The 15267-nt window shown below is 38.8% G+C and overlaps 1 protein-coding gene across 1 annotated transcript in view; it reads left to right on the top strand.

Moving 5' to 3' along the window:
* ARHGAP6 (Rho GTPase activating protein 6) overlaps nucleotides 1-15267 on the top strand; it is a 420127-nt gene that overhangs the window by 357465 nt on the left and 47395 nt on the right. The window contains exon 2 of the mRNA XM_032475643.1: nucleotides 7985-8273. Within this exon, the coding sequence (XP_032331534.1) occupies nucleotides 7985-8273 (289 nt within the window). The remainder of the gene's footprint in view (nucleotides 1-7984; nucleotides 8274-15267) is intronic.

The following is a 15267-nucleotide window of genomic DNA, read 5'->3' as shown; positions in this document are numbered from 1 at the left end:
GTTTCCTCCACTGGCCTTGATGCTCCATGAGGGAAAGGCTCTTTGTTTTCTTCACTGATGAATCCCCAGTGCCTAGAACAGTGCCTGACCTATAAAAGGTACTCATTAAGTATTTGTGGAATGAGTGAGGCACATTTTTCCATCATGTTACTATAACATATTTTGACACCCCTCATGTAGCAATCAATAGCTAATATACTAAGGCAAATGGTAAAAACGGACCACTCTACCTACCAACTGTTCAGAATTTTCTAAAATTCCTGTTTTAAAAAAAGGGACCAGAATAGATAAATAAAGCATAAAAATTATGTATGATGTTAAAGTGTTAAATCTTCCTTTATAAAGGTCTTTTGAGAAGGAATGCTTGAAGAATCCAGAGAAGAAGAATTAGCAAATGTTATTTTGTTGGGTTCATAAAGGAGTAACCTCTTTTAAGAGTCCAAGCAGGGGTGTTGACAGCTATGCAAATACCCTCCACTCTGCCCGGAAGCTCATGAAGAAGGGAGCTCCTTGTCACTGGAGATGTGTTTATTTTGGAGTTATGAAGAACTAGGCAGCCGTTTTCAGAAATGTTGGTTGTGAGCCTGGCATTTAAACTTATGCCATGCTTCAGTAATTATTAATCATTAATAAATGACAGCTGGCCACAGTAGGAAACAGTTGAAAGAAATTCAGCCCCTGGCATGGTTTATCTAAATAACATGCCATTTGACAGCCTTTAACTTACTGATCTGGTCTTTTCATCTCCTTTTCACCTATAGGAAACCACAATCCAGCTGGCTGGCTTGTAATCACCAACAAAAGGCATGTTACACATAGTGGAACCATTTATTCATGAATTCAACACACATTTCTTCAGAGTTTTTGGTGTCACTAAGAAACTGCCAGGTTTTAAAAAGGGATGCAAAGTTAGAGGAATGATGATTAATATTGATTATAACTTTACTTACCACATATTCAGGGCTTGCTGGGAGCTAATAAGCGCTCTGCAAGAAATGCACTTGCATTGACTCAGATGATCACTACAAACCTGAGAGTTCAATCTTATTCTTTGCTCTGTCTTATTGATAAGGAAACTGAGGCTCAGAGATGTTTTGAGTCTTGCCAAAGAGCTCATTTCTATTTGAATCCATGCCAGTGGGTCTCAATCTTTATTGTACAAAAATAAGAATCACCTGAGGATTCTGATTTATGATGAAGGTACGTGGGTCTCATTCCTTATGACCTTAATTCCTTAAATCTGCCTTAGAACCCAGAAACCTGCACATTTACAAGAATCATCTGCTCAGGTAATTCCACTGCCCCAGGTCTGCAGGCCATATTTTGAGCAGTCTTGCATCACTCCTTGCTGGCTCAATTGGCCTGGGGAGGTTTACTGTTGGGTGAGGTTAAAGAGTTGCTGCAATTAGAGACTAGTCCCAAGGACATCATATAACAATGTGGTAGAGACCAAAACCAAAATTATTTCAATCAATTTTATTTCATGGGAAAATCAAGTCTGTTTGTAAAGATGCAATTTATCTCAAAAGAATGACCTTTCTGAAATAAATCACAGATATTAGGTTGTTGGTTTTTCAGTTTGCCTTTTGTTTCTTTTTTCTAAATGTATACTTCTGGTGGGAAGGAAGTGTCTTTTAGTCAATGCTTTTAGTGAGGTGTTCTCCAGTTAATCAAGATTCTATTATATTGAGGCTTCTTTTGTTTGCCTCTTTTATAATGGTTTGTGGTGTTTGTGCTTCTTAATGCTAGTTGTAAAGAAATTCGGATTCTGTTTATTTATTGGCTTAATATATAGGAATGATACATGTATAATATACATGGTATTGCATAGCATACATAAGAGTATATAGTGCATGCGTTTGATGATAAACAAAACTCATACATGAGTGTTAATATCTCCTGATACTATCATTTTAAGGAGATTCTGTGTAATTTGGGCCTAACAGCAGACCTAAGTTATGGCAGGTTTTCTCAATCTCTGCACTATGGACAGTTGCAGCCAAATAGTTCTCTATTGTGGGCACAGAGGGCTGTCCTGTGTACTGAAGGATGTCCAGCAAATCTCTGACCTCTACTCACTAGTTGCCAGGAGGAAACCCCACCCTAGTCTCATGATAGCCAAAAATGTTTCCAGATGTTGCCAAATGTCCCCTAAAGGGGCAAAATCACTCCCCAAAATCACAGGGCTGTATCATTTTGTATCGTATCGTTACCCTTTATTCATGCTATCCCATAGGCCCCCAGAATAAAAGGATATTTTTATAACTGTCAAGGCCCTTTGTCTATCCAGAAACATTGGGTCAGTTTCAGCTTCACTTATAATTAGGAAATTGAAACGATGAGAAATCATCCACTTTCAAGCTAAAAAAAAAATCCTATGACAACTACTCAAAAGCTGGATCCAGAGAGCCTTAAAATGAGTCATCCATTTATGAGATAAACAGTCACCAAAGAAAAATGCTGGCCTGGAGTGTGCATTTGAGAGTTGAGGAACAGCCAGAAACACATTCTAGGCGGTGCTGGTGGGCTTTGGCACTTTACTGGGTGCTTGTTTATTACTTCATGGCCCATGTGGTCAGGGTCACAGGGCAACATTGACCTTTGTGTTTGTGTCTTCCTGCTGGTAAGAGGTCTGACGAATGAGTATGAGTGTCATGGATTCATTATTCCTGAGGTCCGATACTTTTCTGTTTATTTTCTACCCTGATATATTGGCATTTTTTAGCTCATCAACAGGCTCTGTTTCAGAAGACTGTTTCTTAACAGTTTATTTAAATCCAGAAGAAATTCTCCGTCATAGATACACTATTACGTGAGTTGGTTAGTTTCCAATTTCTTACTGAAATTGATGTACTCATGATGTACCTGGTTCATTTAGTCTCTAGACTGACAAATATTTATTATTTGTGAATTACTTATTCTTCATTGATAATGAATTGCCAGGTATTATCTTGGATACTGGGAACACCGAGGTAAGTAAAGGAGACAAAGCTCTTGCCCTCATGAATCTAGCTAATGTATGTAGCTCGTGATGCAGGGTGCGAAGACTGGGTCTCTGGCACGTGGTGGTAGATAATAAATAAATATGTGGTGGGTGCTAAATGACCCAGTCTCTATATCAGGGGTTGGCACACTACAGCCAGTGGGCCAAATCCAGCCTGCTGCCGGGTTTTATATGACCTGAATGTCTAGAATGGTTTTTACATTTTTAAGTGGTTGAAAAACATCAAAAGATTACTGTTTTGTGACATGAAAATTATATGAGATTAGAACTTTAGTGTCTGCGAGTAAAGTTTTATTGGAACGTTTGTCTCCACATGGTTTATGGCCACTTTTGTGCTACATTGGCAGAGCTGAGTAGTTGTGACAAAGATTATATGGACCACAAGCCTAAAATACTTACTATGTATATAGCTTTCTATAATTCTATTTTGCGGGGAAAGTGCTTTCAGAATTCCAATCTTGAAGCCTGTCCAGCTCAAGTCATCGGCAGTGGTACCTACAGTATGAAGTAGTGGGACCTGTAGTATGAAGCAGCACTTCAGCACCAGGAAATGGGGCAGTAAAAATCTGAGGGGAGCTCAAGACCTACTTTCTCAACTGTCTGGGAGCTTATCCTCAGTTGAACTCAGTCTCCTTCACCTCACCCACCTTCTCTTCTAATGCTCCCTCCTACTCCTTCTGTATTAGTTTCCTATTGCTGATGCAACAAATTACCAAAAACTTAAAACATCAGAAAGTTAATGTCTTACAGTTCTGGAGGTCAGAAGTCTGACTTGGGTCTCACTTGGCTGAAATCAAAGGCTGCAGCCCTTCTGGAGGCTCTGGGGGAGCATCTGTGCCTTGCCTTTTCCAGCTTCTGGAGACTGCCTGCTCATAGCCCCTTCCTCCATCCTTAAATTTGGCAGCCTAGTGGTATCTTCAAATCTCTCTCTCTCTCTTACTCACAAACACACACACACACACACACACACACACACACACACACACACACACACTCCCCTCCGTTTCTGTTGTCGTATTTCCTTCTCTGACTCTGCCACCCCTGCCTCCTTCTGGTAAGGACTCTTCTGATGAGGTTGATCTCGTCTGGATAATCCAGAATAACCTCCCTATCTCAGGATCCCTTAACTTAATCACACACACAAAGTTCCTTTTGCCGGGTAAGTTAACATACTCACAGGTATCCACTAGGAATTAGAGCATGGCCATCTTTGGGGTGAGGAGTATTACTGTGCCTGCCACACCGTCTATCCAGTAACTCCATACATCTCTCTACCTCTGCCGAACAAAATGCACAACTGAAGGGAATCTCTCAAATTTTGTATCCACCAGCCAGGATATTGTAGTGGCTAAGAGTACAGGCTTTAGACTCTGAGGGACAAGTTGAAGTCATTTGTTGTTGAATGAAAGAATAACAATATGGCATCACTGTATTCGCTCAGTAAAAGAAGGCAAGACATGCTTACTCCTGGTGTCTTAAAGCTTATATTTTGCTTCAAAAAGCAACATCTTCACTATTACAACTATCACAGAAATAGCCTTATTTCTTATGGTGGATTTGCATCTTTCTTTGATGTTGGAGAACTTCATGAATTTTCCAGAAACAGCAGACTTACTACAACCAACCTGAATGATGGGGTGCAAATTCAAATCTGAATCTGATCAACCCTTGAGCTCAGTAGTTCTCAACCGTGGCTGCATGGGTTGGTCAATCAGGAAACAAACAAACAAACAAAAAAATGACTGCGCACTAGAACCTGCCTCAGAACCTCTGGGAAGTCATTAGTCTAATCTCTTTCTTTGCACGTATTTACAATTTTCATAATATAAAGGCAAACATATTTTAAGCATGTAGACAGTGTGCCCCCTAGGAACTCTGGGATGAGGCAACTGAGATGTGGAAACTTCATGAATTTGCTTGGTGACTCCCGCAACACTGGTCTGTGTAGTTCCCACGGTTGCCACATCTGGGGACTCCGTCCTTAGCTGTAGAATCCCAAATGGAGAGGTGAGGAGGAGGGAGAGAAACAGGCTGATTTTAGATTTTAGACTTCTAGGTACTTCATTCCAAATATGTTGATTTGAACCTTGTGATAATTCAGGTAAACCTTGGGTGAGTGCTTTGAGAAAGGACTCTTTAAATAAATTAATTTAAAAAGATGATGTGGAATGAAATTAGGCAGGTTGATGCATTCGACCAAGTAACTTACTGTGAGCCAACACTAAATTATCACACCTTAAAAGCAATACAACTACAGTTTTAAGACATGTTTGCAGAGTTTCCCAGCCATTGTGTTTCCTTGATATGGCATCACTGTATTTCCTTGACTCTGTGTGTGCTTCGCTCTGAAATTAGACCTCTCAATCTTCCAAATGTCTATATTGCATTAAGGATAAAAATAAAAATGAAGAACACTGTTCTTTGTCTTTTAGAGCAGTAGTCAATACCTCCTGAGTTTATCCCAAGATACTATGAATGGATATGCTTTTAGCCTGTGAATCAATTGTGTTAATTTTCTAATTTCTCAATAATGGACCTTGCATATTTCCAACTTTAAAAAAACACATTGAAATTTGAATGTGCTTAATTAGAAAAAAATCTTTGAAATTCACAGTGGTGTAACTATACATTGGGAGCAGTGAGAAAATTGGGACATCGGGGAAAATGCAGATTATTTGATGTACTCATGACTGCTCATTGGCAGGTAGCAAAAGACAATGAGATGGTGGAGTGTAGAGGGGTGAGGGGAGGAGGGTGATGAACTAGAGTAACCCATACAGACTTTTCCAGGTCTCTCTGAACTCTTTAAGCTTCAGTTATTCAAGTCTGTGGTATATAATGGATTATGAAACAACTTGGTCTATTACCCATAATTAAAAATGTGACTGAATGATGTTTTTAAGATGCTACACATTTGATAATAGGTAGCTTTGGAGATAACTCTGAAGTCCCCCTTTGTTTATTATTTGATAACCTTCTCTCCTAGGGAAATTGTTTTTTCAGCCATGTGCTAAAGGTGGGTTTAAGAACCAGTTGGCTCTGGAGACAGTTTTACCTCCTTTGTGAAATGACTCTTCCAAGTCCTAACCAATGCAGCTGTCCTGCTTTCAAGAAAGTGCCACACTCTTCTCTTTCTGGGATTTGGCTGTAGCCTTCTCTTGAGCCATCTGCTGCTTAGAAGAACTAATCTTAGGAGAAAAGAACTCCATAAATTCAAGTCATTACAACTAGACCAAGCTTTTTCTTTCTTCTATCTAATAATTCCAAATTTACCAAAGAAGTTAAAAAAAATCTATGACAATAAGAATCAAAGGCTAAGGCAAGTGTAAAGCATCACACTTTATTATGCTAAGTGTAGTCACTTGTGATCAGTTTCCAAAACTATGTATTACTTGATTGAGTTGGAACTGTTTTAGTCAGGAGAAGAAAATGAAGGCTCAAGAAAGATGTAAACTGGCCTGATTCTATTTTGCCAGATTTGGGAATATGCTTTATTTATTTATTTTTAGAGATAAAATATCACTTTCAAAATGTCAAAATTTTAACATCTTTATTCTCCCCTCCCGTCAAACCTAATTCCCTTCTGCTCTTCCTTGCCTTGGTGACTCAGTGTGCCATCCTCCCAGTTGCTCAAGCCAGAAACGCTGATGTCATCCTGGATTACTTCTTCTCTACCCCCCACTGCATCCAGTTTGTCCCCAAGCATCTATGTGATTCTGAGTGTCTCCCTGTCTCTTCAAATTTGAATAAGCATCATACGTAACCTAGTGTCTCTTCTGATCTCTACATCTTTGACTTGCTCCCTCCCTCAATTCCTTTAGAAATGTGTTTCTAGTCATCTTTCCCATATGCAAATCCGGTCATGTTCCTCTGTTACTCAAGGTTCCTTAACGGCTAGCCATCACCCGCTGAATAAAATCCAATCTACTCTGCAATGCCTGCAAAGAAAGCCCTCCAGGATCTGGCCCTGATTTCTGCATGGCTTCACCTCCTGCTGTTTCCTCCTTCCAGCCTTGTAATTTCCCCCAAACAAACCTGTTCTCTCAAATTCATTTGCTTTGGAACACACTGTTTTTCCAGTGTTGCATTTCTGCTGAGCTTATTCAACTTGCTGGTCTCCAGTGAAGCAAAGCCTTCCTTGGTCCCCAGACAGATGTCGAAGCCTTTCCTCTAGGCATCCCACTGCATTTGGTACTTACTTCTCGTATCATAATCTCTGAATTTTATGGATTGCGTATGTTCTTCCTACCTAACATTTTTTTTAGCCTGAGTCCTTACAAATCTTGTAAGTTTTATGATTTGGGGAAAATTACTTAACCTTCCCAAGCCTCAATTTCATCTCTAGTATATTATATTGATATATACTATATATTACTATAATATCAACACTATCATAAGTATATATTAGATGTTACAGTAATATATTATGACATATATTATAAACACACTAGATTGTATAATTATATAATGTTATTATATTATTAAATATTATATAAGATAGGGTCAAAAATGGTAACTACCTGCTAAGGTTGTTGGAGGAAGTAGCTTGAAAGCCCTTGGCACAATTGCTGGCACACAGTAGGCCAGCAATATACGTGTACCTTCCCGTCTCTAGTGTGCATGATGGGAATTAGCATCCGTTTTTCCTGTTACTGAGAAACAAAACCCAAAAACTTCCCATGTGTTCCCATAAAAGAGAGGAAGCAGGACCCTTGAAGCACCTTTCCACAGTTTTCTTTGGCCTCTGCATGTATGCACCATTATACGGGATCAGGTGACCAGGCAGATACCCCAGATTTTAATGTTTGCAGCTGACTCAGAAAATCCAGTTAACTAAAAGTGGATTTGATTTTAGGGATTGAGAGCCAATTTTGGAACACAAAAATGGAGTTTGCTTGACTTTATTACTAACTGAGAGAGGCTGAGATTCGTTGAGTTAGTGTGACTGTGAGACTTGATGTTTTTCCCTTTGGTCTGCAGGGTGATTTCACCTGGAACAGCATGTCGGGCCGCAGCGTGCGGCTGAGGTCTGTCCCCATCCAGAGCCTCTCAGAGCTGGAGCGAGCCCGGCTACAGGAAGTGGCTTTTTATCAGCTGCAGCAGGACTGTGACCTGAGCTGTCAGATCACCATTCCCAAAGGTAAGGCCCCGTCTGCCATTTCATCGGGGGTGCTGCAAGGCAACCGTCCGCTCCCCCAGAGCCCCAGTGGCACACTCCTCCCAGCCCCACCATTGACACAGGAAGGAAGCTACACCTTCCAGGTCGTTGGCTAGCATTGGTGTCCGTTTTGAAAGACATGTTCAAATGGGACAACTTACGTGTAAACTAATACGTTTATTTAAAGGGAAGATCAGCTGGGGGTATTAAAAGGGAACGCTATGTGTATCTTAACAGTCTGTGTGGCTTCAGCACAATTAAAAAGAAATTTCCAAAAGGTCAGCTTAAAGAGTTACAAGAAAAACCACATCTCTGTCAATACAATTTCAAAATAACCAGCTGAAAAGAATGTTTTAACAACCTGTTCAACTTGTCACTTGACCTTCTGCCAACTCAGAATTGGTGATTACACCAATGTGAACTCCTTCTGACCCAGCCTTTCACCTGGCGTGTCTGTCAGGGTTCACCACTATAACCCTGGAGCCAGTACAGGCCTGGTTGTCTGATGTTTTTACAAGCACAGATCCTGATTCCTATAAAGATGAGAAGCATATATTTGAAATTCTTTGATCTCTAAAGTCTGTTTCTGAATGTTTACCAACTTCTATAAAAGTACATTGTAATTCGTATTAGTGTGGAGGAGAAAGGGAATTTGAGGTAGAGTGAAAAGCTATGGTGTTATACAAATAGAGAACCTGCCATAAAAAGCATCACTGGCTGGTGTGCCTGAAACTTAAAGGGAAGCAGGAGAGAGATAACAAGCATCCAAAAGCTAGAAGATTGCCTCAGAAGATTCGGTATCTGCAGGACTTCTACTTTATTTTATGAGACGGTTGAGGGGCTGCTTCATGAATTTTTATTCATAAAATCATTTACATCCTCCCTATACACATACATATAGATATGGGGTTCTCAATCAGGGGTGGTTTTGCCCCCATCTCCAGGTAAAATCTGGCAGTGTCTGGTTCCACTTTCCGTTTTCACAGCTTGGGGAAACGATGCAGCTGACACCTAGTGGGTAGAGGCCAGGGATGCTGTTAAATATCCAATAATACACAGGACAGTGCCCCACAACAAGCATTGTCAGGCCCCAAGGGCCCAAGTGCACAGGCTGAACAACTTTGATATACACATGAACACGTGCTCATGTGCTGCCAACAGCGGTGCTGATGGAAAGGGCACTGGCTTGGGAGTCTGAAAACCAGGATGTGAGGACTTGTCCAGTCACCCCACCTCTACATGTGGGCCTGGGCAATTCACCTCTGTCGTGGGAGGCTCAGTTTTGTTGACTAGAAAGAGTAGCACAAAAACACTGACCACACAGAGTTTTTCACTGGATGGTGACTCTTAGGGCCACTTTTATTCTTTTTTTTTAAGATTGAAGTATAGTTGATTTATAATATTATATCAGTTTCAGTTGAACATCTTAGTGGTTCAGTATCTTTGCAGATTATATTCCATTTAAAGTTATTACAAGATAATGGCTGTGATTCCCTGTGCTGCACAATATCTCCTTGTTGCTTATCTATTTTATACATAGTAGTTTGTATCTCTTAATCCCATACCCCTATCTTGCCACTGGTAACCACTAGTTTGTTTTGTATATCTGTGAGTCTGTTTCTTTTTTGCTGTGTATATTGGTTTGTTTTATTTTTAGATTCTATATATAAGTGATATCATAAAGTATTTATCTTTCTCTATGTGACATTTCACTAAGAATAATATTTTCTAAGTCCATCCACATTGCTGCAAATGGCAGAATTTCGTTATTTTTAAATGGCTAAGTAATATTCCATTGTGTGTGTGTATTTATATACATCTTCTTTGTCCAGTCATCGGTTGATGGACACTTGAGTTGTTTCCATATCTTGGCTATTGTAAAAAATGCTGTTATGAACATGGGGTTCATGTCTCATTTTGAATTAGTGTTTTCATTTTTTTCTGGAAATATACCCAGCTGTGGAATTGCTGTATCATATAGTAGTTCTATTTTTAGTTTTTTGAGGAACCTTCATTCTGTTTTCCATAGTGGCTGCACCAATTTACATTCCCACCAACAGGGTAGGAGGGTTCCCTTTTCTCCACATCTTCACCAACATTTCTTATTTGTAGATTTTTTGATGATAGCATTCTGACAGGTGTGAGGTGATACCTCATTGTTGTTTTGATTTGAATTTCTCAGATAATTAGTGATGTTGAGCAACTTTCCTGTGCCTGTTAGCCATCTATATGTCTTCTTTGGAAAAATGTGTATTCAGGCCTTCTGCCCATTTTTTGATTGGGTTGTTTATTTTTTTGATATTGAGCTGTATGAGCTGTTTATATATTTTGGATATTAACCCCTTGTCAGTCATATCATTTGCAAATATTTTCTCCCAGTCTGTAGGTTGTCTTTTTGTTTTGTCAGTGGTTTCCTTTACTGTGCACAAGCTTTTAAGTTTAATTAGGGCCCATCTGTTTATTTTTGTTTTTGTTTCTTTTGTCTTAGGAGACAGATTCAAAAAAATATTGCTGCAATTTATGTCAAAGAGTGTTCTGCCTATGTTCTCTTCTGGGAGTTTTACGGTTTCAGGTTTTGTATTTAGATCTTTAATCCATTCTGAGTGTATTTTTGTATATGGTGTGAGGAAATGTTCTTATCTCATTCTTTTACATGTAGCTCTCCAATTTTCCCAGCACCACTTATTGAAGAGACTGTCTTCTCCCTTGTATATTTTTGCCTCCTTTGTCATAGTTTATTGACCAGAGGTGCGTGGGTTTATTTCTAGGCTCTCTATTCTGTTCCAGTGATACATATATATGTCTGGTTTTGTGTCAATGCCATGCTGTTTTGATTACTGTAGCTATGTTGTTTAGTCTGAAGGCTAGGAAGGTGAGACCTCCAGCTTTGTTCTTTTTTCTCAGGATTGCTTTGGCAATTCCAGGTCTTTTGTGGTTCCATGTAAATTTTAGGGTTATTTGTTCTAGTTCTGTGCAAAATGTCATGAGTATTTTGATAGGGATTGCATTAAATCTGTAAATTGCTTCAGGTAGTGTGTCTGTTTTAACAATATTAATTCTTCTAATCCAAGAGCATGGGATTTTTTAAATTCCTTTGTATCATCTTCAATTTTCCTCCTCAGTGTTTTATAATTTTCAGAGTGCGGGTCTTTCACCTCCTTGGTTAAGTTGATTCCTAGATATTTTATTCTTTCTGTTGTGACTTTAAATGGGGTCTTTTTTACTTTCTCTTTCTGAGAGTTCATTATTAGTGTATTGAGAAGCAACAGATTTCTGTATATTAATCTTGTATCCTGCAGCTTTACTGAATTCATTTATTAGTACTAACAGTATTTTTGGTGCAGACTTTAGGGTTTTCTATATAAAGAATCACATCATCTGCAAATAGGGACAGTTTTACTTCTTCCCTTCCAACTTGGATGCCTTTTATTTTTTCACTTGACTGATGGCTGAGACAAGGACTTCCAATACTATGTTAAACAAAAAGTGGCAAGAGGAGCCACTTTTATTCTTTAAGCTGGAATCTGGAACTCTGCCAGAGGTCATGAATGAGTTCAGGAGAACGGAGGAGTAGATTAGACCAAGGGACTGATGGAACAGGCACATTTCACTGACTGCTGTTTTGCTCCTTTGGCTTCCTCCACACACTCCTTAACACCACAACCACAGCCAGTTCCTCCCAGGAGGAAATCCCTACCCCTGTTATGTCTTTTCATGCTAATGTAACACAGATATCCTCAGCTCAAGTAACAAGAAAATCCCTTTGGCGATTGGTGACAAAAGAGTGCTAATCGCCACCAGGCCATGCTGCTGCTTCTCCCTCGGACAATCTCATTCTGCCTCATCTTGTCTTGGTTTGGTTTTAGGGTGGAGAGGAGGCCTGCCCTGGCCTCACCATTAACTTACAAGGTGGCCCAGGTGGGGCACAAGAATCCTGTCTCCCTTTCACAGGAACTGATGTTTTTCAGTTCCTAAAAAAAATTTTAATAGAAATATTTTTGGCAAACCCAATTTATAGTGAAGGGAATGATGACTCTAAAAAGTTATGTGAAACCCAGATTGGCTGCACATCAGATGAAATATCAAGAAACAAATATTCTTTGTAGCTTTGTTTTTAAATCCAGTTAATTTGATGTTTTTCTTTGTTCTTGTTTTTTAGAGTCCACTAAATAAATAACCTTTACCAAGCAGGCAGTTTTATAAAACTTATCTGCTAGAAGCTCTCTCTCCATTGCTTATTTCTGAGACTATGTGGTCCTAGCACATTCAGGAAAAGATTTGTTCTATCAAGATGTTCAAAGATGTTTGGGCTACAGGAGTTATTCTGATATTTTCTACCAAAATGGGAGCTAATGATTTATAAATAATTTCTTACTTATGGAGGAGAGAAGGAATTGTGTGGCTGGGTGGGAAAGAAAAAGGTATCACCCAGGAGTTATGAAGCTATTGTTTTGGAAAGATGATTATTGACATTGAATATTTAACGAGATCCATCAAATGTGTAACCAGTGCTGAGTGCTGTGATGGCAGCTTTGGTCAGAGGGTGGCCACCAGGTTCCATGCAAACCCCCAAGTGGAGGTTCTAAACAGGGTCAGATTCGCTGTATGAATAATTTACTCAGGAAAATAAATATAGTTGCCAGGGTCTAGAACCTCAGGAAATGATACCAGGCCTAAAGACATAGTGCGTATAATGAAAATGGAAACATACTCAAACTTACGTTTTTGTTCTTTGTCACTTTAGGATGACTGTAAGGATTTATTTATGGGTAACTGTTTGGAGGACTCTCTTCCTCTATGAGCCTGGTGCTTCCAGGGCTCAGATGAATGATAATATAACATATTCAACAGCTACTGGAATTTACCACAGAGAGAGAAGAATTGAGTATTAGGAGGTTGGGAAATTACTGGGGTTATTTCCTAGAGTGGACTGCAGGGGTGGGATCCAAAGCACAGGTAGAGAATTTGACCTCTTCTTGAGCTTTAGTAATAAGTGGACACTGGTTATATAGGTATGGATGCAGATAGATTAGAATATACATGTGGAATTTTACTCCAGGTTGCCCCTCTACTGTCAGTGAAATAGGAAACAATTTCATGTGCTAGGAGTGAGGATGGGAAGGTGGTCCTGGAGGTTTGAGGAAAGAGGAGAGGAATGGAAAAGAAGGAAGCTGAGGGACCAGTAATGTTGCAGGATTGCAGGGCAGCCCAAAAGGTCTATTTGAGGTTAGTAGCTGGGAATTTAAATTGCAAAATAAACATCTGGGCGGGTAAACACTGCTAAAGCAAGTATACCATTTTGCACTTTGAATTTCCCAGTCCTGATTAATCCAAATCTCCCCTTACTAGAGATAGGATTTTCTAGGTGAGTCCAATAATGGTAGAGAGGGACATGACAGTTGAGATTACATCTGTGGTAGGCAGAATAATGGACTCCTCAAAGATGGCCCTGTCCTAGTCCCTGGAATTTATGTATATTTATCTCACATGCAAAAAGAAACTTTGCAGACGTGATCAGTTAAGGTCTTTGAGTTAGCGAGATTATCCTGGATTAGCTGGGAGAGTCCAAACTAATCACATAGATACTTAAAAGTAGAGAAACTTTCCCAGCTGTAGTCAGAGAGACACATGACTTTGGAGGAAGCTCAGAGAGATGCATTGCTGTTGGCTTTGATGATGGAGGAAGAGACCATTAGCCGAGGAGTGCAGGCAGCCTCTAGAAGCTAACAAAGGCCAGGAAACACATTCTCCCTAAAGCATCTGGAAAGGAATGCAACCCTCCATACACCACAATTTTAACCCAGTGAGACCCATTTCAGACTTCTGGCCTCCAGAAAAGTCAGATAATAAATTTGAGTTGTTGAAGGCACTAAGTTTGTGGTCATTTGTTACAGCAGCCATAAAAAAAAAAAAAAAAAACTAATACAGTATCCAAGAGAATGATTATAATCTCAGACCATGTAATCTAAGTTGAATAAGAAAAGTTACAAATAAATGTAAAAGACTTATATTTTCCTTGAATAATAAGAATCAATAATTTAAAGATGTCAGTTATGCCATTAAGTATCTATAAACTGAATATAATTCCAAAAAACATGTCAACAGAATTTGTTTTTGTAAAATCATTAAATTGATCTACACATCATCTTGGCAAATAATTATGTGAGCGTAGGTAGGCAGAGGAAAATCTGAAAAACAGGTCAAACAGAAATTATCCCTATCCATTTATTGAAATATCATAAAATTAAAGCAATTAAAAGAGTATTGTACTGCTTCACAATAGGCAGATCAATGGGAGACAATAGAGTTCAGGATTGAGCTAAAATAAATATGAGAACGTATGACATGATAAATATTGCATTTCTTGTCAGGGGGAAATGATGGGTTATTATTGTATTTGGGCAATGAGACAACCATTGAGGAGAAAAATTGGGATTTTAACCTTACTCCTTGCAACAAAATAAATTGATATGGAAGAAAGATTTGAAGATTTAGAAAATGAAAATATAAATGCACCAAAACAAAACATAGCTAGATATTTATATATTTTTACATTGAGGAAGGTGCTACCCAGAAAACATAAAGAAAGAGAGTGACACATTTCACTACATTAAAAAAAAATAGAATCAACTCTGTGGTAAACAAGTAAGTGGAAATTTACAACACATCTGACAAGCTAAAGGCTAACTTCTCTACTATATAAAACTTTTTAAAAATATGTGAAAAGCTTTATTACAAATTAATATGAGGAAGAAAATAATTAAAATGTGGACAAATTATAGGCAGCTCACAGAAAAAGAAATACAGATGGTTTATAAAGATTTGTAAAGATGCTCACCCTCAAATTCATTCAAGAAATGCAAGCTAAACACCAAGGGGAATTTTTTTCCTCTTAGATTGGAATGGCTTCAAAAAGTGTATGGTATATTTTATGGGAAAATAGACACTCAATAGTATATCTGTTAATAGGAATCTAATTGTTACAGCAACTTACAAAGCAATTTGGCAACATCTAACTTTTAAACGGCCCAATAATGCTACTTCTAAGAATGTATTTCACAGATACATACTTGTATTAGTTGAGATAGGCTAACCACTTAGTTCC

Source organism: Camelus ferus, chromosome X, assembly GCF_009834535.1.
Source record: "Camelus ferus isolate YT-003-E chromosome X, BCGSAC_Cfer_1.0, whole genome shotgun sequence".
Classification (NCBI taxonomy): Eukaryota; Metazoa; Chordata; class Mammalia; order Artiodactyla; family Camelidae; genus Camelus; species Camelus ferus.
This window is presented reverse-complemented; position numbering and strand designations above follow the sequence as displayed.